At 42.0% G+C, this 23,692-nt stretch overlaps 2 protein-coding genes across 7 annotated transcripts; one reads left to right on the top strand and one right to left on the bottom strand.

Annotated features, from left to right (window-relative positions):
- Positions 1–329: 329 nt before the first annotated feature.
- On the bottom strand, positions 330–3,347 carry Nagk (N-acetylglucosamine kinase). 2 transcript variants are annotated; one of them, XM_076903585.1, is made up of 7 exons: positions 3,063–3,347; positions 2,522–2,684; positions 1,974–2,058; positions 1,795–1,893; positions 1,395–1,647; positions 904–1,202; positions 330–818 (listed from the first exon to the last, which is right to left on the bottom strand). In XM_076903585.1, exons 2-7 carry the CDS (start codon positions 2,572–2,574, stop codon positions 492–494), a joined length of 1,116 nt encoding a protein of 371 aa, XP_076759700.1. In that variant the 5' UTR covers positions 2,575–2,684; positions 3,063–3,347; the 3' UTR covers positions 330–491. The 2 variants fall into 2 exon arrangements, with proteins under 2 accessions (XP_076759700.1, XP_076759699.1); XM_076903584.1 differs by lacking the exon at positions 3,063–3,347 and having other exon boundaries at positions 2,522–2,706.
- Positions 3,348–3,778: 431 nt separating this feature from the next.
- On the top strand, positions 3,779–23,427 carry Dsd (attractin-like protein dsd). 5 transcript variants are annotated; one of them, XM_076903658.1, is made up of 12 exons: positions 3,779–4,217; positions 14,864–15,211; positions 16,171–16,352; positions 17,030–17,427; positions 17,569–18,164; positions 18,411–18,885; positions 19,066–19,474; positions 19,686–19,829; positions 19,909–20,058; positions 20,133–20,520; positions 20,702–20,933; positions 21,185–23,427. In XM_076903658.1, exons 1-12 carry the CDS (start codon positions 3,916–3,918, stop codon positions 21,428–21,430), a joined length of 3,870 nt encoding a protein of 1,289 aa, XP_076759773.1. In that variant the 5' UTR covers positions 3,779–3,915; the 3' UTR covers positions 21,431–23,427. The 5 variants fall into 5 exon arrangements, with proteins under 5 accessions (XP_076759773.1, XP_076759774.1, XP_076759772.1 ...); XM_076903659.1 differs by having other exon boundaries at positions 19,063–19,474; positions 20,717–20,933; XM_076903657.1 differs by having other exon boundaries at positions 19,063–19,474.
- Positions 23,428–23,692: the final 265 nt, after the last annotated feature.

The following is a 23,692-nucleotide window of genomic DNA, read 5'->3' as shown; positions in this document are numbered from 1 at the left end:
CTATAACCAACCATTTGTAGAATTATGATTATGAATAGACAGCTAGTAGCGACAAAAAATGTTAAGCTGACGAGGATAAGCAGCATATATCCCAGTGTTCTAAGAATGAATATGAAGCTGCAGATTAACCAATCCCAAATCGTTTTCAGTATCATATTTCTCTGTGTTACTTTAAGATTTACCAAAATGAAACATTCGACATTTTCTATTCGATACGATTAAATGTATGAGAATGTCAATTGTTACATAATGAACGACAAAGTTACTGTTAAAATATCTGTATATTTGCTTTTGTGGGAAATAGCCTTTTATAAGAAATATGTATATATATATATATATCTTTATAAAATATTAGATTATTTTGTATATAAGGCAAGTATTTTTCTCTTCTCAAAAAGAGTTTTTTATTTCACGTTAAAATTGATTATTCTATGTTATTGTCGAGTTTTTTTAAATTATTGCTTGATTTATACGATAACTTAATACAATCGTTATATCCGATTCATCTTCTCGAAGGAGCAGAGAATGGATGCTACCGTTGAATCCTGTTGCTTTGGTTTTACGTAATTTTCACGTTTATAATGGTGAAATACTTCGATGTTATCTTCATAATGTTTCGTGAACAACCAATTAACTTTCTCTGCGGCAAGGTAACACGCGCCCAATGCGGACGACGCTGTTAATCGAATTAAACTTAACTCGTCCAATGTGTTAGACTTGTGTATTTCATCTAGAAAACTATCTTTCATAAGATTCCATGATTTCCACACTGATCCCACGCAAATTACCTTCAATCCACCCTGAGCCAGTTTGAGGTCCTGAAAAAATCGTGTTTGAGGCAATACATTTGAACGGAACATACAAATTTTCATTTCGATTTGCAAAAAAGGACGAGTGACTTACGTTGTGAGCCTTTTTCGCAAGAGCTATGATATGTTTCGCGAGCCACCTTCCATTTTCCTCGAGAATGTACAAACAAAGCGGATCTTTCTTTTCACAGCCTATTATAATTTCCTTTGTAAACGTGGCAAACGTGCTTTTATTGAAATTACTATAAAAATATGACAATATCTCCTCTCTACTCGTCGCGTTGAAATAATGTTTCATAGCTGGCCAAACATAGCTTATCGGCTTTGGCGCTTGAACTAAGCCGTCGATATCATCGAATACGTATTTACAGGCTTTATACGCGATCCAGAAAGCTGAAAGTTTGTTGATAAAAATATGAAATGGAAGTTTCATTAATTATAAAGAATGATTAACTTCTTCTGAGCCTTAATAGCCCGAATTGTTGAAAAGAGTGAAAAATGTATGTGTCTGATCTAATATTTCGGCCACTGATGGTCATTCCCACACCATTGCGAATCATATTACAACCAACTTCTAGCACCTACCGCTGCCTTCGTCTCCAATAAAGTGGCCCCATCCGCCGCATTTGATAGTTTTGCCGTCAGAATTGATCATCAACGCGTTACTACCGGTGCCAGTGATTAAAACGACTCCTCCATCCGGTAAACCAGTTCTGAGACTGCCCAAAGTATCCGAATTGACCGCATATGCTTTAGCAACGTTCGGATACTTTTCTTTGATCGTTTCCATCAGCAGACCATTGGTTTTTTCTTCCTCGCACCCGCTTAGGCTAAGACCCTGATTATTTAATAGATTAACATTTTTAGCGAAACAACTCAACTCGATTTATGACATTGATAACGACAACCGCTTATCATAGAATTCTAGGGATGAATTAGCTGCAGGTATGATATACTGAAAACAAGATAACTATTTAATATTTACCAAGCAATCCAAAGGAACTAATTCAGACATCCCTATCGCTTGCTTTCCCCTTTCAACCATTGCGTTGATTCTCGCGGTTGTTTCATCCATTCCAAGCATCTGAGCAGAAGCATGAAAAAATGGAAAACCGTAAGATCAGAAATTGAAATAGTTGTTAATATGTTTGATTAATGAGTTACCCAATGATTGGTACTTGGTCCCTTAACTTCCGTCAATATAGTTCCTTTTCCATCGATGAGTATCAACGTGGAATGCGTCCCGCCGCTAAGGATTAATTAAATTCACCATATCACTGTATTAATTCAATATTTCCTACTTTATCATGTCTCTGGCTCATTTTCTATCATTTCGCTATTTGCAACAGTAATAAAATCGTGCATGTGAGATTGGTGGTAGTTAAAACTAGAAAGCATGCATGTCCTGTTAGAATCAGTTAAGTTAATCACAGTCGAAGTAGACCGTAAATTGCTTTCATTTCATGCGCGTTCGAGTCAGATATATACATCGAAAAGCTAGTTAAATGAATATACACCGTAATATTAAATTATTAGAGCTTTTGAAAATGAATGTGAACAAAAGTTTTTTATTACTGGCTTATTACCACTGTTAAATGTGTCGATTAATTACAGTCGCAACGATAATAGGAAATTCTTAAGAATTATTTTTGATTTAACTACTATTTTCAGAGCTGCAGAAATAAAAGAAATAAAAAAATTCGATTGCTCACCCTTCGATACCACCAATCCTGATTTCTTCCGGATGTTCTGGTAGGTCTACCATGATTGTTTCTTCCGACAAGCTTATTTGTGCTTGTTTTCTTAATTCTCTACGAAGTTCAAATTCATCGACGGCCTTTCTCTTTTTCCCCTTCCGTTTCCCCTTTTTCCTTCCTGCCATTTTTCAACGAGACGATTTAGAATTTCTTCTCAACGAAACTTTTTCAGTTAACGAAAGGATCCAGGGATTTGGTGGTAGGACTTAAACATGCATGTTTATCTGCTAACGTATGAATTCGAAGATGTAATTTAAACATCGTGTCAGTTATTTGCTATCACAAGTAATGGATCAATAAAAGATAAATGGATGAAGAGAGGAAGAGGAAGAGAGAGCGAGAATATGTGTTAACTACAAAAAATGCCAAATAATACAATTTTTAAGTGTATATGCAACGCTTGACGGTACGAATGACAAATACATATGTATGTACGTATACGACGTGTAAGTACGTAAAACAGAGTTGAATTTTTTTTATGTCCATGTCAACTTACTAGAAAGGTTCAATGGCTGTTGAAGTAAACAACATATGGAATTATTAAAGAGCTAAGTTTGAATGATGGACAACTCCATAAGATTTGTTAGAAGAATTCCAAAGGAAACATGGAGTAGTGTATGCGGCAATTGATGATTGCCACGGTTGCCACTAGATGTTCATGGATCACTAAAGAACTGTATTAGGCGAACTTGTCTTTATTACTATTGCTGTGCTGTTCATATCAAGTAATACGTATTATACGTCCAATTGCAAAGCTACGTCCACTTCGACGAAACATGAACGTAGAAGTGGGGATTTGATAAATCGTGTATCACCAAGAACGCATACATCCTGTAATAGATTGTTAACGAACTAATAATCGACATTGTCCTGACATCGGTGAGCAGTTCTCCGTACTACATCAATACGTTTACATATTGCCAACGGATAACATTTTACAGAGGAAAAAGACAGGCTTCGAAGCGAAACATTCTATTAAAACTAAAATAGTTAGAGTCCTTTGACTCGATGTATAACCTATTATTCCAATATTCCATTCATGAATCATATGAGAAAGGAAAAGATGTGTCAAATCCGGTCTCTGTCGTTCGCGTCACCTGTCGGCGGTCGTCGAAACGAAGGATACCAGAAATACCAGCAGAGTGTGTCGTCTAGTTGGAATTCCGGCGTGTTGGCTGATTCGTGGTTGCGACATCGTGGGAGCCGCGCGGTGGCGACCGCACTCCCGACTTCGGCAGCGCGCAGCGAGTAAGCGAGTTGCATCGAAACGCGAGCGAGAAGGTGGCCCATATGTATCTCGTCCGGTGCGTCGCCGTCGGCCATTGTCTCTGACATGGAAGCCTATCAAAATGGCAGAGGTCGTGCAGATGTTTTTGTTCCTATATAAATCGAAGTACCGTCGGAAAGGGCAGTGCCGTGAAGTGGTACGAGATCAGTGTGGTGTAATTGCAGTGCCGTGGCCGATACTGTGGGCGGCGCTGATCTGTTGGGTGGTGCACGTAACAGCAGCCGCCACCTCCTCGTCGTCGTTGACGACGGATACGACCTGCGACACGGACAGTTGCGTCAACGGGGACTGTGTCAATGGCACCTGCGTGTGCCACGAGGGCTGGCAGGGCTCGGCATGCCAATTCTGCGAGGGGAAAGTCAGGTGAGCGGAAACAGAATGGACGAAGCAAGCCACTTCGCCTCCTTATCATTCGAGGATCTTCCCTCTTCGCGAGACGAATTTTGTTTTTCCGCGAACTTCGATTCCATGAAATAACACATACCGTCTTCGAGTTACAGTCGAGAGCGCTAACAGGCTAACTGTACATTCCGTCGAGCGTGTGCAACGGTATTGACGGCTTTTTAGGTCGGCTCGTTTTCTCGTAGACTCTGATCATCCTTCTTCGGACCCTTTCTGCGACAGTTGGTACGTAAATACACAGGAGGGAAAGAGCGGGGAACGTGCGTACGCGCGGCTTCCTCGGATTTAATTGCTCCGTGCCGTGTGCGCGTCTCATGGCCCTTTGTAGGGGGGGGAGGAGGCACGAGAAGGTTCAGTCATTGTCTGCAGCTCCGATTGACAATGAAGTGCGAGGGGCTAATCAGAGCATTGGCGAATCTAACGGTGACAGTGACTGCGGAAATTGGCTGGGTAAGCCTCTCTGGCTAGCCGCTTGTTTCGAGACTTAAGTCGCCGACGATTAGATTTTGGGTCGATCGATCGCGACGACTGTAAACTTGACAGGGAAACTACGGTTTCCGTCGCTATCAAGGCTGGGTTGCTTTTCACGTGCGCTCAATGTGATAACCTTCCTCGTCCATGACGATCAAATGTGCGAACTCCGTTGAAAACGGAGCATTCTCTAAAGCAGAGGGTGCTTGTGCAATGTTTATTCTAGAACCGCGTACTCGGGAACAGTCTGCGTTACGTTAGGCAATTGCGGTGAAACCCGATGCGAACTCTCTCTTCGTCGAGTTTTGTATTTTGTTGTCGTTTTATCGAGATACGGATGGGGAGATCGTGATTCTAGCAATCGACGTTTCTACGGAACGCATTACGTGTACTAATTACTTCTACTTGTCCTTCGCCTTTTTACGCGTTTACGTCATTAGTACACGAATTTCGTTATCGAACTTTATCCGATCCGATATTTTATTTCGTTATTCGAACGTAGTTCCAACAGAGTTCCCAACGATTCGCCTACGCGTGCTCGATCACGTATCACCGATTAATAACTATACGTACACTCGCATGGTTGCATATACAAACACGAGTGCACACAGTGACGATACCCGTGGAAAGTTCGAAGTTGGTTACCCGACCCGTGTAGCGGTGTTCTAACAGCGCTGATTGAACCACGCAAACATCTTACAATCACGGACTTAACCTGGATTCGGCGAGAGGACTCCGTTTCAGAATTTCATCGTCTACTCGTGTGAATAATTGGCGCTGAAAATAACCGCGCCTCCGGGGCAGCGTATACGCGAGCCTCCGTACGGGCACGAAACAAAACAGCGAGAAGAAAGGGGGCGTTCTTAACCACGAAAACATATCCGTGCACACCCGTTGCATCGTATGCACCTACTTATTCATTACTCTATGCCTGTCACGAACTAACGAGAAGGTGTGCGTACGCAACGTATACGCAACGTATCTTGCTGAACAATCTGCTATCATTCTTATTCTTGTAAATGCGATACATATCGTAGCACGTGCGCTGGAAGAATTCATCGATTCGAACTTATCGTATGGAGCCCCATTAGCAATCCTTTCACGGTAACGTAATCAACTTTATTTTTAAACTTTTTGTCAACCATCTCGTCTAAATTAAGTCAGCTAAGTTATTCGCATAACCGTTCGTCTCAAATGTAAACAATCCAGTTGTCGGTGCGATGGTCAATGAGCGATGACGCGACAATGTTGGTCCGTTAGTCAGACCATCTCCCTCTATTGTGACACGTTCTAAATAGATCGAACAGTGGGCGCTAATTATGAGGCACACGTGTGCTTTTGTTTGGCCACGTTTTCGCACCTGTGCAACCGGTCGAGTGCATTATTAAACGGTGTGATAAACGATCAGGATGTGTCACTGGTAGGTCAGCCGTATATCGTGGCGATTTCTCAACCGAACTTGCTCATTAATTACCACTCTGCTCCGTGTGATATCTAGATCCGGCATTTAGTTTATGGCGTGGCAAAGTAGTCAGTGGCTTTATAGTTTCTAGATAGACGTCGATTATCGAGCATAACCTTGTTTCACCTGTAATCGGTCCCGATATCCTTGCACACGCAGTCTCTTTATTAATTATCGCAGACAGCATTTACCAGCCTCGACAACGTGCTGCTTGTGAACTTTCCTGGCTCTGTAATTTGATATCGTTCATTGGGACAAGCGAATCGATAACCGATGAATGTATAAGGCCGTATTCACGCTGGCCTTATCCGAGGGATTAATTACAGAGATTCAGGGTTAATTACGATTCTAAGTGAAGTGGATCTTTTTTAATCCCGGATTAATGAGCGTACGCGAGTGCTCGATATCTACGCATAAGGGCTTAAAGTTATTAATCCTTTGAATGTGCCTGGAACGGTTTGTACATGCGTGTCGTTTGCGTACGACCGATGGTTCCTCTTGCTTATTTTATCTGGTTTTACACGTATAAACACACAGAATTTCGTAATGTTTCAAATTATTTTAATGATTTCTAGGTGGATACGTTGCGCCGATCTATGCGCCATCAGATGCATTTCTCGTTAACTTATTAACTAGGAATAAGTCGAACAGATTTGTACCCCATCCTATTCGTAACCCTTATAAGTTTTTTGGAATGAAAACAAGGGGAAAGCTAAAACTGTCGAACGATTTTGAAGTTTGATTCTTGCACGAGTCCCGTTGCTTTTGGAACGGGAAGGAGAATCGTTCTCGCAACTCTTGGATTTTCACGGACGTCGAGAAACCACCGCAGTTATCGAGGGGAAAGAGGTACCCAGGGAAGTTTCGTCAAACGAAATTATTTCTGCAAACCGCGGAACGACATTATCGTCTGTTTCAGGTTGTGTTCCGGCGTTATCTGCACCCGCGTACGCTCCGCGAGCCGCGTCACGTTTCGCATTGTCTTGAGAGGCGGCGGAACTTTGTTTCTCGCCTCGGTCCCTTCGAGACCACCTTCTCTCTTCTCTTGTTTCCGCTCGAAGAATCCCCGTCGCCGGCTCGTTTACCGGTGTGGTTTCGCGTTGTAACGCGTGTACCCAGCTACCTGAAACGTTTCTACGGTCGTTCGTCCCCCCATTTGGACGTTGCGAGACGATACAGTCTCGATTGGAGTGCGCTGAGGTTTTAGCGACATTAGACCAGACGGTCTTCTAATCTGGTAACATTTCTTCTTCTCACTGGTTATGCTTTTCTATATTTCTCATCTTGTTAGTGTCGCTTCTTGTACCTTGACGGTGATTAGGGGTAGAATTACGACTAATAAAAGTGATAGTTGCGTTGCAATTACATAATTGTAAATAGTATATACCAGATTAGATAACAAAGGAAATTACACGATACGTTCTTGCGTAGATCTACTAGTTTTCAGACGAGAGCTTGAATTTATGTAATCGGAAACAGCGTAGGGAATCGAAGCGTTCTGTAGCGAGCTGTTGCTAAGGTGATTACGGCCACGCATGTTAAGAGAGGTAGGATACGTGGGTGGGATTGTGTCTCTGAGAAGATTCCAATTATACTACGGTAGGTAGGACAAGGTGTTTCGTGTGTTGTAAAAGCACATTCGGAAAATTCCACGTTTTCAAACAATATTGTAATTTCTTTAAATTCCCTCCACTTCGAATTGGAGCGTATAGTATCGTGCATGTCTCAGAGGCCAAATGGTCTAGAAATTGGAAAGTGTTCTAAATGTCACTCGGCCCATAAACTCCTTCTCCTCGTCTTCCAAAGGCTACGTCGTTTGCTGCATATATTTAATTCAATCGAATATCCAACATTTGACTCAACGTTTAATTTCATACATGACTCAACGGTGGGTTCAAAATTCACCTTCACGTTCGATATCAAACTCAATATTTCATGATAATTCGCGCCATCGTACCGCAAACCTGACTTCTCGAATTCCGCAGGTTCATCAAAAAAATTCAGCTGGCCCCGAAGCGTTCCGATCGTCCTGAGCAAAGTACAACGATCCATAAAACCAGCACTTGAACGAACGCGTGATACAACGAACAGAATAGGGAACGGTCCGCGGGACGAAATAGAGAATGGCAAAGGTCGCTTGCAAAATTAAAGAAAAACGAGCGGCGGACGATCGATCAGGCCGTCCCAGCAGCAACGATCACGTTGGCCGGCTTAATTAGACGATTTTATGGTTTTAATCGAGCGACCGTGCTCCGCAACATTTTCGCCCAACCCCTCGGCAACTTGTCTTCCTCTCTAGCTAGCTTTCTCTCTGTCCATCCGCCGCCAATGGGTATTATATAAAGTTTTAGTCCCTTCATAATTCAATGATGGGATAGAACGGATAAAACCGAGCGGGAATCCGACACGGTGCCAGTGATTGCCCCGCCGCGACGTGTTCGAGGGGGGCAACGTCGTGCTGAACGCGAAGACGTACAAGTTCAGCAATTTTCGCCCGCGGGGAAATTTCGCGCGCCGCTTTCTAGAGCTACCCTGGGTCCACGCGAACGCTACTGGCCGAATTCTACCAGTTCCTGAGCCGGTTTTTGTCCACCGCGCCGCCCGGTAGCTTCGATGCGATCGAATGGGCGAAACCTCCGATGAAACCCGCATACCGGAGTCGATGGATTAGACTGCGATCTGTGCGGATACGCGCGAACAGTTGAACGTGTGAACTTTGATGCGTCCAACGTTGAGTCAAAACTTGGAGACGCTGATTTACCAATCAAACATTGAATCACCGAACATACTTTATCTTATTCCACGTATCCACTGTCGTATATTGTATTAGCAAATGTAATTTATGTTAATAAGTCGTCACACGCTTTTGAATGAAACAAAAAAAATTAATACGACGTATTTAGATTAATCAATTCGAGGCATTCGTGTGAACGCCATGGAACGTATGAATGAAGTCAATATCACCGCCGTTAGAAGCGAGCAAATAAACACGAACTATTTGTTCAACGATAAATTAAACCAGCTGTTGGCGCGTAGGTATTACGGTAACAATGGGCCGTGAAAACGGTACCGGGAGTTATTAACAGGGACGTGAACGAGTGGCTGGTTAAATGTCGATTGTAATTTTAGCATCGAAAGTAGGGTGGCGAAGGTGGATAAGGAAAATTCTATTACGAGGGGAAATAATCGTATTTTCCAAGACGAGGATGCGTGCACGCGAATAACAGAGAGAAATGGTAATTAACCGGCTCGCCACCTTCCGCGGGTTATGTATTACGTACACGGATATCGTGTTCGGCTGATTCAATCGATTGCAAACTAAACAGCCAATTATCCGGCTTATCAGGATATCTAGAATCACGGACGGTTCATAGGAATGTAAACAGATGGCAATTATAATATTGTTTAACTTACCCGAAGTTAATCAACTCGTCATTTGGCTAGTTTTCCTTTGCCTAATTCGACGAGCAATTTTCTGGAACAGTGTTTTAAATAATAGGCGCCTATTTTGTGATAAGATTGTTAATTTTATTGTTTTGGTGATAAGATTGTGGTTTTTTTATCATTTTTCTTATTATCACATTTACCTGTAGTGGGATTACTAAGTCTTTTATGATCTGTTTCAGAAATCGTGGACTATATAGTTAAGAAAGTAATGGAATTGTACGGTTCTCCAAACAGTATTCGTATGAGAACTCATTTAAACGTTATAATTTTGTATTCCATTATATAATCAAGAAGACAAAAGCAATACCAATATAACAGACATTACTCAAAAGCTACAAATCTGCAACAAAAAACAGAAAAAAGAGGAAAGTTTCATTATGAGGTATCACACTTCTCTTTAGTATGGTAATTCTCATAAAAATCCAGCCAGTCGTAGTTCTAGAATCAGGGTGTATTTTCTCGTAAATCTCGAGCACCCTTCAGAAGACGTTCTTCCGAGTGCCTCCCTTTATGGTTCACGCCGATGCTCCATGATAAATATCCATATCTGCTCCCCTTCTTGCTTCTCCGCTTAATTCCCATTTCACGAAGGGTAATGCGTTACGATTGCAATTATTTCACGATCGTTTACAAGATTACTACTACGCTCACTCCTAATGCTCACTCGTACCTTCCTTTCCAGAATCATAACGCGGCATCGCTTATAAAAATTGAACAAAAGTTCAGACGACGGAAAAATGTTTTTGCCTTCTCTTGGACCTCCTCTGGGAACTCGAATATCGCCTGGATTATCCAATCGATGCGAGGGTGGCTGGATCACTTGGATCTCCTCAATTGGTAAACAATGCGTCGAACGAGGAAAGGGGTTTCTCGCGTGGGATTCAAAGGGATGTCGTCCAGGTCGTAAATTCCCTATTGTGTCGATGGGCGTCCCTAGCCTGACATTCCCTTACTCCAATTTACCCGCGTTTCTTTTAATAGCCGTAGTCCTTCGCTTCCTCCATCGTTTGGCTTCTCGCATAAAGAGTTGGGAGCTAAGCCACGTAGACCAGCCGGTCGTCGAACCCCGTCGTGACTCATCCGGCGCTTTCTCGTTATTGAAAGAATATTATTTTTCGTGCTAATGAGAACGATACGGCAAGCAACCGGAGGAAAGATCGGGAGATACAGGCCAGACTCGCGGAATTAATTGTCGCGAATTACGCGACCCGGTGGAACCTTCGTTCCGGCTTCCGCGAGATTCTTGTGAAAACGCCGGGTTTTCTTCTGCCTCGCGGAGAATTTTTTTGAGTCGGTTTCTTGCCAGCCATGTGAATGGATTGTGAGGTGTTCTTCGTGCAAGTCTATTTTAATTCAGATGATTTCATGCTTATGAATTGCTTGGGAAAATCTTGTTTTTCTAGTATTATGGAGCCACGATAGGAAGCGATTGTGGGTGTGTGAATGGATTACAATATTTTGCACATGATAACATTTAAATGATATCGTGCGTTCTTCTGTTGATTGACGAAGAAATTTTGCGGTAACAACTAGCTGTATAGGTGGGTCATGAGGTTTCATAAGTGGTTTACGAGGAATCAAATCGAAACTAGTTGTCATATTTACTTATTACGAAAACCTAGCCTCCTTCTCCGTTTTACAAAGAAATTCTGGGTTGCTTGTGAATACATATCTGCTACGTAGATACATAATAAAATCTGACAAACAATCCATGAGAGATCGTTGCGTAATTAGCGTGGGACGAATTAATTGTTGCTGCAAAAATGAACAATGCCATGCAGAGATTGCTTTGTGAACATATTGTTGATTATATATTTTTTCGGTTAGGTATCTTAATGTACCATTATGATGTAACGAGAGAATTATCAAGCGATTTGTACTCTTCTTTTGTCGTATCAGGGTGACTTATCATCCGAAATAATTATATTATCCGGATCTTAGCTATTTGGATAGAAAACATTTGCAAGTGACAAACTTATTTCCTGCTGAAAGTAAATTAGTAAAAGTCATCAACGAAGAATATAATTGGCTGTAAAAAATGTCTTCGAATTTTTTTTCTGAGCAATGGAACGTTTATAGTGAACGTCGCTGTTCCCTCAAATCGGTCTTCTTCACGCAGTTCTCTATGCAAAAATATTTGCCACTGAAATATTAATGTCCGTGCATCCTGTCTGCGGCACATTCAGCGACGAGAATTTATTTGGTGTAAAGTACGCTTGCTACGCATCGTCTATTACTATTTTTCCATCTTCCATTTTTGTTCTTTTATATTTACGCTCACTTTGCGTTATCGCAGCTAACATATCGTCATGGACGATAGTGTGCATCCGTTTTTAAGGCAGGGTTCGTCCTCGTAAGTACTGCCGCGTATCCCTCGTAATAACAGGGATGATATTATTCTGTATCTCAATATCTTCGATTTCTTCGTTACGAAGATCACTTTCACTCGCTCAGAAAATAATTCTTCAATCCATTTCGTAGCTCCGAACGAGTCGAACGATATCAGACATCCACGAAGCGTCGTCTAAACAGGAAGAAGGAAGTTCGCCATGGCCACAGTCCTTTGTCCCTTGGAATTATTATTCCTTCTGTGTCTCCAGCGACGTGGTTCATCCTTTTTCGGGGTTTCTTCCTCGTGCAGGTGCGCCAAGGCAAATTCTTCGCCCCGATGGGTGCATCTACGCTTTCTCAGTCGAGGAATCCCGCGAAGGTCGAGAGTACTCCTTCAACTCCGTTTCTGCTCGCGTTTTACAATGTATTAGTCGGTATAATATTGTGCTAATTAAGTAGTTTCATATGCCGATACAAAGTTAAATGAAAGTTTAATTATACGGAGACAGGTAATTTCTATGTATGATGTGATGAAATGTTACGAGGGGTTAAAGTACGTAGAGATATGTAGGGTTCATTCGGTGGGTAACGATACTTAAGAATATCAATTGCGTAATTTTATGCTACGCGATCGTTAAATCTCTCGTGGAATCGTTTAATCACGCTTAATTCTCCACGGTACGATCTCGACGTTTATTTATCGCTCTCAACTGCGTTCGCCACTTTGTCTTGTTCCGTATTCGAGCTTTATCGTTATCATATTCACGCAATCGTCGTCCTTGGCATCGACGGCTCGAAGAATTTTTCTAAGCCTGATCACGCACGCACTGCGACGCTTTGCTTATTTCCAATGACGATTGAATGGTTCGGCTGAGAAAGTACATTTCAACTATTTTTAAAATACTTTAGCAGCTTTGACGTGATCCGTAACTAATTAATTGTAACTAATTTCACGCTACATGTGGCACTCATGAAACTTGTTTAGTCATTTAGTATGAAAATTATTATATTTCAAACGAGGCATTTGAAACTACCATTTTTGGGAAATCGTACAATTTTTAACACTATACTTTTTTTATATATATAAAATTACTTTGCCATGTTTAGGTATTATTAGTACTATGGTTAGTTAATACTACATTTTGCTGTATCACTTGTTGTTTTACAAGTAAACTGTCTTTCTGCGTTTTCTGAAAATCTAAGTATAATAATGTATTGTAGTATATGCTAATTATTAGTCAATCGATTGCTCGCTTATATTGTTTGGCTACCCCGTGTCACTAAAAGAATAGCCATTCGATAACGCAATCGTGCATCTGCCACCGAAGGCCACAAAATTACTCGCGTACCGCGGCGTTTAAAAAGCGTAATTAGTGTCGCGTCTTGGAGAATTTTAACGAGCAATCAGCTTGTTACCACAGAAATGACCACGATAGTTTTCAGACGATATTCGAGGAGCGACATGATCATCTCGATAAATGGCAACTATATGCATTCATTTCAGTACTTTTTCATTTTTCTAGATCAGTAGACAACTCTTCGAAGTAATAATTGCATCAATTTTATTTCATGACGTTGCTACATACAGGCTGGAACAAACATTCTTGAGAATGCATAATTAGGAGTAATAATGAAATTGTTTTGCATTATCGTTTAACTGAATCAAGCCTTGAAGAAATAAAACTTGTACTTCCGCTTAGACTACGGACGTTTGTATGGAAATTGTTTTTATCAAAATCATTAAAGAAATTGAAATTAAACGTAAGCTTTGTTTCACGCATAAGTAGTAAATTGAAATTAATTATTTATACGTTTCAATTTTTTCGAATAGGATTTTTTAGATGAACAACCGACAGGTGGAAATTTGCAAGGGTATAAAAAGAGTTTACCCCACAAAGGGTTAAAAAAGAGCAATTGATTTATCAAAGTAAACGATCCCGGCTTCTACCGTAGTCAATTTAAAAAATATTGGTTTTTCCTCGATAATTTGAAATTTTAATTGTATTTTATTTTTGATGAAAACGGTACTAGGTTCTTTTTTGTGTAAAAAGGAAAGCAAGAATGAATATCGAAGAAATGTCTGCGATGAAATAAGCTTGCATATTCGAACCAAACGGTTCAGTAGCTTTTCCAATATTTCTGGTACGATTTTTGGGAACGCTGTTGCGAGGGAAGAGCGTTTAAAAATTCCAGCTGCGATTTATATGCATACAGTGACCGGGAAAAAGTGGACCGAAAGCATGAAATACCACAAACTTTGAGTTTCCATAGGTATATTGCTACTCTTGATACTCTTTTCATTCCGACTTCTATTTTCTACCAACCACTTTGTGAAACACTTGCTATAACAAATTTTTCTCATCGAAATTCTACAGAATTATTCTACGGAGGAATCGCGCATTATAATTTAAAATACATACAAAATATATTGGCAGTGATCGTGTTAATCGGACAACAACACGTTTCGTAATCGAAATTTTTGGTCTGCTGCCTTGGCGAACGCGTTTATGAACATTTTATTGCGTCGAGGCTGCTCACGAAGCAATAGGGGTGGTCGGTTTTGTTTCGTTCCAGAGGATTGATGAAACGATATTGCCATGGATTACACACCCCATCGTTACACGTTCTTGAACACGTTATTTTACGATCCGCCAGTTAGTCACCTTTTTTGATGTTTCATGGTAAAACCGTTTACCCGAGAGTACAAAATAAAACCCCTAATACGACGTATAACGCTGTTATAGTCGCCGTTGCAATCGCCAAAGATGGAACTTATTGATCGCCGCTTGGGAAGCGTTATCAGCTTCGCGCGTCACCCTTATCGTTAATTTCGTCGATCCTGTTCTCATCTGGAAGTGCAAGCCAATTGATCGAGGGATTTGTTTATCGTCCACAGACTGACGGAGCCGACGGGGCACATCCACGACGGTATAGGAAACTACACGACGGACCTGAAGTGTTCCTGGCTGATCGAGAGCAACCCGAACTCCACGATACGCATGCACGTGGAGCAATTCGCGATAGAATGCGGCTGGGATCACCTGTACATCTACGACGGTGACAGCGTCGAGGCGCCGTTGCTGGCCGTCTTCTCCGGGTTAATGTACAAGGATGACTACAACACACGACGCGTCCCGGAAGTGATCGCGCGATCCGGAAGCGCGCTGCTCCACTTCTACTCGGACAGCGTGTACAACATGAGCGGCTTCAATATTACTTACAAGATCAACGCCTGTCCTAGCAGGTGGTTATTACATTTCTTTACCCTCGTTTTGTTTTTTTTTTTATTTGGATGTTTGGATTGGTTTTTTTAGAATTTAGAAATTATAGTTTAGAGATTTCTCTATGCAAGATCAACATACCTGCTCTAGAGGTTGATTGCCTCTTGGTTATTTTAATCTATACTTTAGTACTTGGATTATTTTTTGAGCTTTCAATTTGGAGTGTTTGTATCTAAAAAAGGTTGGATATGATGGTCTGTAGATTATTTTGATATGAAATCATCATCTGTTTCAAGACAAGTGTTTATTATATATCTTTTTTTTTATTTCAGAGTAGATTCGAGTAATCCAAAGCCTGTTGACCAAAATATACTTTACTTAATCCCTATATCGATACTCTCAATCAAAAGATATCCTCATTTCAAACAATAGAATTTATTTTAAGTCACATTTCACTTAATCTGCTCTCTTACACACATACTCCAGATAACATACGTTTCACTTGAACTTTGACATGCTACAAAAAAAATAGTCACTCCAGAGTTCTCTTGCAAATACCGTTCAGTGATCTCTCCCTATCGCACTCCAATTAATCCAACCTCGATACATTTATCCGTAACGAGAAAAAGAAAAAAAAGAAGCAGAAAAACACATAAATACGTATGCAAATATAACACGCGAACCTTTCCCGTTATCATCGATAACCCGTTGTCCTTGGCCAGGAACTGGTTTAGGAACAAACAGCCATACCGATCCGACCGTTCAGCTCACCATCGTCGATCATTTTCCCCGCCAGTGACATTTGCCCACACACTGGCAAACGTTTATTCTATCCCCGTGCGCAAATACGATAAGATTTACCGTGGCGTTATTTACTCTGGTGATTACGATAAGCGCGTGCGCTCGCACGACACCCTGCCTCCCTATTATGCCCGGGCTGTCTTCCGGTTCTTTGTGTACACGATGTCCACGGTGTCCGCAGGTATTCGAACACCGACTGTTCCGGCCACGGGGTCTGCATCGACGGGGTGTGCACGTGCGACGCCACGTGGACAGGCGAGGCGTGCGAGATACAAGTCTGTCCGAACAATTGCTCCCAGAGCAACAGACAGGGCGAGTGCAACCGCGAGAGCCATCACTGTGACTGTGCGCGCGGCTTCAAGGGTGAGATTTTGCGCCGGAAGTCTCTGCTGGTCGGTGGACTGCGGATGTTTATGCAAACAATACTTTCTATTATCAATGTGGACCTAATTAGTTAATAGTTGATCGCTTGAAAACCGATGGAATATTTATGTCTATCAGTCTATTGTGGAGGAAATATTTTAACGTTCAATATTTGTCTCCTACCAGCCCTAGACATTGAATCTGGTAGTATAAGTAAGATAGTGTACTAAATAAGCTTTCTCCGTATCTGACTCCTGTCCAGTGCTTAGTATACTGAACAAGCATTCTCCGTATCTTACTGGCATTCAATGGCCCATACTCTAGCTTCCGATCCATTCAGAAATCCACCTGTTTCAATAGCTGCGGCGATAAGGTCCTGAACCCGTCGTAGTCAGGATAGCATTATATGCAGATCAGTTAGGAAATGCTAGAAACTGGAGACAATATAACTGTATAAGAAATTCACTTTGCATAAATATCCGTAATCTATTGATGGAGTATTTTGTAACTGGTGGTAGGGTCTACTCTGCTTCTATTCTGGTTTAGTGGTGGTGCGTTGATTGAATGGTAGAATAGAATATCGTAGCTATAATGAAACAATACAAATATCGTAAAATATGAGCAACGTTCTTTGAGTTTATGAGAAATGCTTAGACACAATCTTGGACGGTTTTCAGGTTCCGACTGCAGCCAAAAGAGCGATCGTGGCTACTGGGAAACCGTGACGTACGCAGACTTCTCACCGGAAGGCACAGCTAGTCATTGCGCCATCGTTTGGAAGGACTCCCTGTACGTGGTCGGTGGCGAGAGCTTCCATCGTGCCAAGATGATCTACGTGTACGATTTCAATGGGAACGTCTGGGAGACCCCTCATGTGGAGGGCAAGGTACCTCTGCCACGGTACGCTCACTCCTGCGTATTATTCGGCGACAAGATCTTCATGTACGGTGGTGTACTGCCCAATTCTACTATGACCAACGAGATCTGGGCGTTCGACATCTCTGCGAAGGTCTGGGAGAACGTAACCGTGCAGGACAACTGCCATAACAACAGAACCATGCGCGGTCCCTTAAAGGTGGTCCAGTTTCCTCTATGAATATTTATCGTTTCTTTGATTACGATGGAATGTTGTTTTAGCAAAAAAGATAGACACAAATCTTATGTCTCTTAAGCAACTCACTTCAGATACCATTATTTAACGCGCCACTTTACACAGGTAGCCGGACACACTGCGACCCTAGTCCAGAGCCACGAAAGGAAAGAGAAAATGGTGGTGATATTTGGTTATTCGCAACAGTATGGCTACTTGAACGTGGTCCAGGAGTATTGTCCAGGAACTCGAGAGTGGCAGATCGTGGACACGATTGGTTTCCCCGTTAAAGGTGGCTACGGTCACACGTCCGCCTACGATCCGTTGACCAACAAGATCTACGTTTACGGTGGCTATGTGTCTGAGTCGCAGAACACGCAACTATTGACCAATCGACTCTATTCCTATCATCCCAACTATCGTGAATGGACATTGCTCACGTCCGCACCGTCAGCTGGCTTCTTCCACTCGGCCGTGTTCGTTTCTGGTGGCTTAATGATCGTGTTTGGGGGTAAAATGCACAACGACACGCAACACTCGGCTGGGACCAGATGTTATTCGGACACGATCGCGTACGATGTCACCTGCGACTCGTGGTACCAGTTCCCTATGCCCAAAGAGATGTCTGACCTGCCCAGATACGGGCACAGCGCTACTATGTTCGAAAAGTCGATGTACATCTATGGAGGGTTCGACGGACAAATGCTATCTGACATGTTCAGGTAAATCACTTTGTATTTCATATGGTATGAAGTTATTGGGGTGAAATACTAGAAGTAGTGGAATACTTGTGCCTTCAGTATCATTGCAAATTCAATTATCCTTGGTGTATTGGTAGATACGGTTAATAGAATATATAAGTTGAATGTAGAATAGTTGGTTGACTTTCAAGTTTAATGTTTTCACTTATCTATCACGTACTAACAGAATGATAGAACAAGAATATTCGCTGATTGCATTTTCAATAGGTTCACGCCAGGCAATTGTGACCATCTGACTAACCAAAATCAGTGCCTGAATGCAAGAACAGGCGTGAAATGTGTGTGGGATAAACGCGAGAACCGGTGCATACAGATCACGACGATACCTAGGGGCGAGCTACACAACGACGACATGCACGACGGAATTTACATGAGATGCTTGGACGATACCCCTCCGCGCGGCATGACGTCTCACAAGGAATTGTGCAAGCTGCTCACGGATTGCGTGGCGTGCGTGCAAACTTCGTACAATTGCGTGTGGTGCGGTAAGAGTTGCGCTCACGAGATTTGCCGCGACAACGCCAATTCACCGCCCACCAAGGCCATCACCGATCTGGATCAATGCGATCAACACACCGGTATCGAGTGCCTGCAATTGCACACGTGCCATGCGTGCTCCAGCAATCCGTATTGTATGTGGTCTTGGTCGAACGGCCCTGATCGGTGTAAGCCTCTCACGAAGGTGAGTATAACGTGAGTAAAATTTAATACATTCCGTGCAGGCCAAATGTTAATAAATTCTTGTTGGGAAACTCTAGTCGGAAAATCATTCTTGCCTTGTTACATTTTGGCCTACACTGAAAGTGTTAAGAAAGACTATGTCTTAGACAAGATAATGATCGGTGATGAATCTTCGCAGCAGGTTGCCATGTTAAATGGGACTCTCCAAACGCAGAGACTATCCATAGAAACGTGTCGTAGTCCGTGCGTGGAGTACACGTCCTGTAAAAATTGTACGGAGTCTGATTGCGTTTGGTGTCAGAACGAGAGGAGGTGCGTGGACAAAAACGTGTATCCGGTGAGCTTCCCTTACGGACAGTGCCGTGAATGGACTGCAATGAACACGAAATGTCGCGCCACGGAAACGGGGAAAGAATGGTGTACGTTTTATTTATCTTGCGCGTCGTGTCGCTCGGATCCAGTTTGTGGATGGTGCGACGACGGTACCGGTACGGGAAAGGGAGTGTGCTTGCCAGGTGGAGCACGTGGCCCGAGTAGCAGAAGCTTGGAGACCTGCCCGTTCGAACGATGGTACTTTACCAAGTGTCCTCGTAAGTGAACTGTATCCAAGTGACGGAATTTTTTGGTCACTGTATAGAATATCTAAAAATTACTGGCCAAAATCTCATAAGTAATGCGTGTGTCTTCTTAAAGAACTTCATTTCAAGCTTTTCGAATATTTGTATTGCACATGGGACGGCCTGTATTGTGTAATGCATGTGATTGTGTTGTGTACTGATGCTCTCTGAATAATAATTTTAGCTTGCCAATGCAACGGCCACAGCAAATGTCTCTCCAATAGCAGCGTGTGCATACAGCCTTGCGGGAATTTGACTTACGGACCTCATTGCGACAAATGCATCCCCGGATATTACGGGAGCCCACTAAATGGAGCCACTTGCCAACGTAAATTCATTCTACTCTGTGTAATATCGCTTACCAGTCGGTATCGAACTGGTCGTTTAATCGTATTTTCATGTTCCAGCCTGCTCTTGTAATAATCAAGGCACACAGTGCACTAGCGAAACGGGTAAATGTTTCTGTACAACGAAAGGCATTATCGGGGATCATTGTGAACGATGCGACGTATCTAGCATGTACCATGGGGATCCCACGAATAAAGGATCATGCTTTTGTAAGTTTTTACTTAAAAAAATTGACGAGAGAAATGAAAGGTGTATTTACATGTAACTTTACATCTCTTTCTAGACGATTTGGCCATCGATTATCAATTTACGTTCAATTTAAGTAAAAAAGAGGATCGTCAGTACAGGGCGATCAATTTCAAAAATTCTCCGCCGAAACCGGACATCGATGCAGAGTTCTCCATCACCTGTTCTGTTCTGGCGAAAATGAACATCACCGTGAAGAGAGGAAACACTCCAGAACTACCGCTCATCCTTGCCGCGAACTGCACGACCAACATGTACAAGCATCGTTTTATCAAAGACGGTTATGGTTTCGGTAGCGAGAACAATAACACGTTGACTACGTTTTACGTTTACGTGTACGACTTTCAGCCGCCTGTGTGGATTCAGATCTCCTTCTCCCAGTATTCGAAACTGAATTTACAACAGTTTTTCATAACATTTTGCACGTGAGTATTCGAAACTTCGTGTCAAAGTGAAAATTGAACACGTGCTAATTATTTGTGTGTGGCGTGCATATAAATCACGATGGGATTAAGAACATTGCCATTTTGTTCATTGCTTTTTTTTCAAAATTACCTACGCTTTTGTGTTATCTTAAGCCTCAGGCAGTATTTACTTGTAAACTAGAGATTACATGCCTAGGTGCTTCCTCGCTTTGCTGTTGGTGGCTGCCGTCCTCTGGAAGATCAAGCAAAAGTACGACATGTACAGAAGAAGGCAGAGACTGTTCGTTGAAATGGAACAAATGGCCAGTAGGGCGTTTAGCCAAGTTTTGGTGGAAATCGAGAGACGGGATGTCGATAATTCCGACTCGGAGCGAAGCGAGTCAGAGTTAACTAATTGTCGCAAAAAGAAAAAGGTCAGTGTCTTTTTACATTTCCATCGACGTTATATAGACGATTCGAATGCTACCATAGCGCCATCAATTTCGATATATCGCGTTCGATATGCGATACTCTTGCGATTCTCTTAATCGTCGTTTAAGTCTCTCGAAAAAGTTGATGGTGGCGGACGCGTTCGTGTCGTGGCGTTACTAATTTCGTGGATCATCGTGGTAAATGACGCGCGTAAATGTGTCATCTTTGTGTCTTGTTTCGCGGGTGTTTCCAGGATGCCCCTAGTCCGATCGCGCTGGAGCCCTGTTGCGGTAACAGAGCAGCGGTCCTTTCGTTGCTAGTCAGACTGCCTACTGGCGGTGAACCGTACACGCCAGCTGGTCAAAGTGCAGGATTGGCCGTGGCGTCTGCGTTAGTTACGTTGGGTAGCCCACGGAGGCCCTCTCAGGAATTGACGACGAAGGAGCCGACGAAAACACGAAAGTCTGCCAGCCAGCACCCAGACTCCACTTGCATTTAGCGATAAGGGCGTAAGCGAAAGTATAGACGCATCGAGACGAACTTAAATACGCCGCGGGTGACTATTGAGCCTTAGACATGTTTCTGTGATCTTGCCTTAGCGAACGGGGCAGGACCGTTTAAGCGGTTAAAAAACTTTTCGAACTCTGATCGAGTGAAGTGTGTGATTCTTTATTATTCCTCGTTCACTTTTACGTTTCTCGTTCGTACCGCGACGAGTCATCGTGTTTCGTTTCGCATGACCGTATCAGTGAAACGATCATCGACTTCCCGAGGAACGTATTTCCGTGGAGTACCACGTCCGTCAGTACTGAACGGGGTAGCTAAGTGGTTCGAACGTACGCGTTGGATTTTCGTTGCGAAACGGAGCCTGCCTTTCCACGTACAGCCGCTTTTCGGTAAGTAAGTTAAATTAATCCACGAATTGGTCGCGTAGACGTGTGTGACGGTAACGACACGTTTGGCTGACTCGAGACTTAGTTATCCTTCGATTTCTTTTGTTTCTACGTGACGATGTATAGTGTTGTACATAGATCTGTTAGGTGGTTTATTATTGTTATTCGTTTCGTTCATTGGTAGCGAGCGAACTGAATTTCAAGTTCGTCGCAGCTATCATCGAAGTGTCTTCAAAAGAGATGGTTAAGAAACGAGTGTCCATTTTCTTTTTTTTCCCGCGCGAATTAATTTTTCTTACGTGAAGTTCGCGTTCTGTGCTGCCCTCTGCGCGAGTATCGACGAATTCGTGCGAGTGGTCGCTGAGAAATGGCGGGGCGAACGTAATATTAAAAAAGTCGATTTGCCGGTTGCAGCACGAATGTACTCTTCGTTTTTGTAAAGTTTTGTAAATATGTGTACGGCTGTATGTCCGAAGTGAAAATCAGAACGCATACGAGAGAGTGAGAGAGAGAGAGAGAGAGAGAGAGATAGTTAAGAAAAACTGTACAGATATAAATTGGTTCGTAAGAAGAAAAGGCAGTGGAAGCGAATAGCAAGGAATACATCATTTTTTGTGGATTCGTCTCCAGTAAGTTGTTAAGATCCAATTCTAAATCTGCCGAAATGAATAGAGGTGAATCATCGATTTTTTAAAATCGCACCATCCTCGTGTAATTTTTGTATTCGATATACACATTGTGCCAAAGTATTTTTCATATTGGTATGATTATTGAAGAAAAATGGCGGTTATCAGAATAATGTATGCATGAATTTTTATCCACTAATCGATACGACTGGAAGTGTCGATTAATGGAAATTGATGAAGCATAGAAGTCCATTAAGTTTTGTCGCTACCTTGTCTCTATTCATTTCAATAGCAAAAAAAAGGAGATTCGCTATACGATCGAAAATCATTGAACAGGCAAACAAACCATTTTAACATTCTGCATTAAGATTTTTTTTAAACGATAGCATAATTTCGATCGTGTAGTGCTTAACGTAATTTTAATATATTATATATTACGAACTTAGAAAAAGAAAAAAAAAGAAGGATGTGGACGTTGCAATAAGTTATAAAAATTGCGATAATTTACGGTCAACGATACGGTTTTCGTTTCGCTATAAGATATGGCGGTGCTGGTTGTTTCGCGTACCACGACAAATGTCAAATAATTTAATTAGGCTAAAGACAAGAGGAAAAAAGACAAACGAACGTATATGTTTGCGTGGCTGTGGATAGTTTTGATTTTATATATTGTTGTTCATTTGTGTTTTCGTTATGTGTGCAAATCCCCCATATATCCGTGTAATTTACCTACTTCCATTTGACAAAATTTAGAGTGATCTCACCGCTTTTTACCAACTGTTTTAATAGTTTTTAGGCTATTCTGACTGTCGCGTGTTTCACGGGACAATGAAAATGTATGGGATCGTTTTATATGTTCCTTGGAACAAAAAAATTTCTTAGAACTTAAACCTCCAGCACTTGCAGAGAATACGAACGGAATATCGCGCACATGCGTTCTCTGTTCTAATTTGTTCAATAAATAATCGAGTTTTCAACGCGCGAGGAACCATTCGATCAGTTTCGCGAAATAATTAGAGGATCTTCTGCTTTATTGCTTATTTACAAGCGTTTTGAAATTTTATGGAAAAGAGATACATCTTCCCTGTATTCAGTCCAGTTCTGAATGCGTTGAAACAATTACTACGTACTGATAATATTTTTTATCCAATTTTTCATTTATGTAACGCAGTTAGTTTTCACACACACAGTTTATCGTTCACCATATTTAACCAGACGATCCTATAATTATTATAAAAACGG

The sequence above is a fragment of the Xylocopa sonorina genome, chromosome 10 (genome assembly GCF_050948175.1).
Source record: "Xylocopa sonorina isolate GNS202 chromosome 10, iyXylSono1_principal, whole genome shotgun sequence".
In the NCBI taxonomy this organism is placed as follows: Eukaryota; Metazoa; Arthropoda; class Insecta; order Hymenoptera; family Apidae; genus Xylocopa; species Xylocopa sonorina.
This window is presented reverse-complemented; position numbering and strand designations above follow the sequence as displayed.